General features: G+C 47.8%; 1 protein-coding gene across 2 annotated transcripts in view; it reads left to right on the top strand.

The window, feature by feature from the left end:
- lrp6 (low density lipoprotein receptor-related protein 6) overlaps window positions 1-2500 on the top strand; it is a 70182-nt gene that overhangs the window by 57214 nt on the left and 10468 nt on the right. For both annotated transcript variants that reach the window (XM_079816830.1, XM_079816831.1), the window contains 3 exons: window positions 1-35; window positions 122-312; window positions 1989-2198. The exon at window positions 1-35 is cut by the window's left edge and continues 168 nt beyond it. In XM_079816830.1, coding sequence (XP_079672956.1) covers window positions 1-35; window positions 122-312; window positions 1989-2198 — 436 coding nt within the window. The remainder of the gene's footprint in view (window positions 36-121; window positions 313-1988; window positions 2199-2500) is intronic.

Here is a 2500-nt window from a genome sequence, read left to right as displayed (position 1 = left end):
CGGCCGCGCGCCATCGTGGTGAACCCTGAGCGCGGGTGAGTCTCCGCCCCGGGGGTCATGACCTCAGCGTGTGTGACCTCAGCATGACCTCAGCGTGTGTGTGTGTGTGTGTGTCCCGCAGGTACATGTACTTCACGAATCTGCAGGACCGCTCCCCGAAGATCGAGCGCGCCGCTCTGGACGGGACGGAGCGCGAGGTTCTGTTCTTCAGCAATCTGGGCAAGCCGGCCGCTCTGGCCATCGACAACCAGCTGGGCAAACTCTTCTGGGTCGACATGGACCTGCGGCGCATCGAGAGCAGCGACCTGTCCGGTGAGCCCGCGGGTCAAAGGTCACACGATAGGCCCACACACCCATGTGACCAACAGTTAGAGCTAGGGATGGGCATTCCATTACATTTTCTTACTCGATCGTCGGGAGAATTAACGATCGATTAATCAGGAAAGGGTTAGTTCACTTTTTTAGTTTATTCTTAGCTAAAAACACTTCGTTCTTTCATAAATATATGTGCTCATTAAAGGGTTAGTTCAGCCAAAACTGTAAATTGTGTCATTAATGACTGAGCCTCATGTGGTTGGACACCCGTCAGACCTCCGTTCATCTTCAGACACAAATGAAGATATTTTAGTGTAAATCTGATGCTCTGAAAGGCCTCCATTGGCTCAACTTTACACTCTCAAGACCCTTAAAAGACACTAAAGACTAAAGTTACAAAGTCCATCTCACTACAGTGGCTCTACAATAACTTTATGAAGACGAGAATAGTTTCTGTGCGCAAAAAAACCCTAAATAACGACTTATATAGTGATGACGATTTCAAAACACGGCCTCATGAAGCTTCGCAGCGTTATGAATCAGTGAGTCGATTCAGCGGTTCAGAGCATTATGAGTCAGTGAGTCGATTCAGCGGTTCAGAGTGTTATGAATCAGTGAGTCGATTCAGCGCGTTATGAATCAGTGAGTCGATTCAGCGGTTCAGAGCGTTATGATTCAGTGAGTCGATTCAGCGGTTCAGAGCGTTATGAATCAGTGAGTCGAATCAGCGGTTCAGAGCGTTATGAATCAGTGAGTCGATTCAGCAGTTCAGAGCGTTATGATTCAGTGAGTCGATTCAGCGGTTCAGAGCGTTATGAATCAGTGAGTCGATTCAGCGGTTCAGAGCGTTATGAATCAGTGAGTCGAATCAGAGGTTCAGAGCGTTATGAATCAGTGAGTCGATTCAGCGGTTCAGAGCGTTATGAATCAGTGAGTCGATTCAGCGGTTCAGAGCGTTATGAATCAGTGAGTCGATTCAGCGGTTCAGAGCGTTATGAATCAGTGAGTCGATTCAGAGGTTCAGAGCGTTATGAATCAGTGAGTCGAATCAGAGGTTCAGAGCGTTATGAATCAGTGAGTCGATTCAGCGGTTCAGAGCGTTATGAATCAGTGAGTCGATTCAGCGGTTCAGAGCGTTATGAATCAGTGAGTCGATTCAGCGGTTCAGAGCGTTATGAATCAGTGAGTCGATTCTGTGGCGTAACTTTAACCTAGTAATGACAGACCCCGGTAACTATCTATAGGCCTACTGTAATTAAGACATGTATTAAAACAGAAAGACGCTATAGTTTCAGCCCAGTTTCGCTCGTCAATCCATTCCTCACGATCTTGATTTGCTTCTCATTTAATTGCTTCAAGACTCACACTACGCAACAACCTGCATTAGATAAAACAAAATAATAAATGCATTCGATTAATCGATAACAAATTAACGTGATCGATTGAAATTCTTAACGATCAATTATCGATCGTCGATTAATCATGCCCATCCCTAGTTCGAGCAGACCTCAGAGTTATGATAGTCAACTAAAACTAAATATTACAAATATTTAAAAATTAAAAACTGTCATCGTCTCCTTCCCTTTTATTCCGCTCTCCTCGTCCAATGAGTGCTTTCCTTGGCCCCTCCCCTCAGTCCCTGACCACTCCCCTCTCTCCACCCACCCCTCCAGGAGCCAATCGGATCGTGATCGAGGACTCCAACATCCTGCAGCCGGTGGGCCTGACGGTGTTCGGGAACTTCCTGTACTGGATCGACCGGCAGCAGCAGATGATCGAGCGCATCGATAAGGTCACGCGGGAGGGCCGCACCAAGATCCAGGCGCGCATCGCCTCTCTGAGCGACATCCACGCCGTCCATGAGCTGGACATGGAGGAGTACAGTGAGTGTGTGTGTGTGTGTGTGTGTGTGTGTGTGTGTGTGTGTGTGTGTGAGTGAGTGAGTGAGTGTGTGTGTGTGTGTGTGTGTGTGTGTGTGTGTGTGTGTGTGTGTGTGTGTGTGTGTGTGTGTGTGTGTGTGTGTGTGTGTGTGTGTGTGTGTGTGTGTGTGTGAGAGTGAGTGAGTGAGTGAGTGAGTGAGTGAGTGAGTGAGTGAGTGAGTGAGTGAGTGAGTGAGTGAGTGAGTGAGTGAGTGAGTGAGTGAGTGAGTGAGTGAGTGTGAGTGAGTGAGTGAGTGTGAGTGAGT

Source organism: Gobio gobio (assembly GCF_949357685.1).
Source record: "Gobio gobio genome assembly, chromosome: 5".
Taxonomy (NCBI): Eukaryota; Metazoa; Chordata; class Actinopteri; order Cypriniformes; family Gobionidae; genus Gobio; species Gobio gobio.
This window is presented reverse-complemented; position numbering and strand designations above follow the sequence as displayed.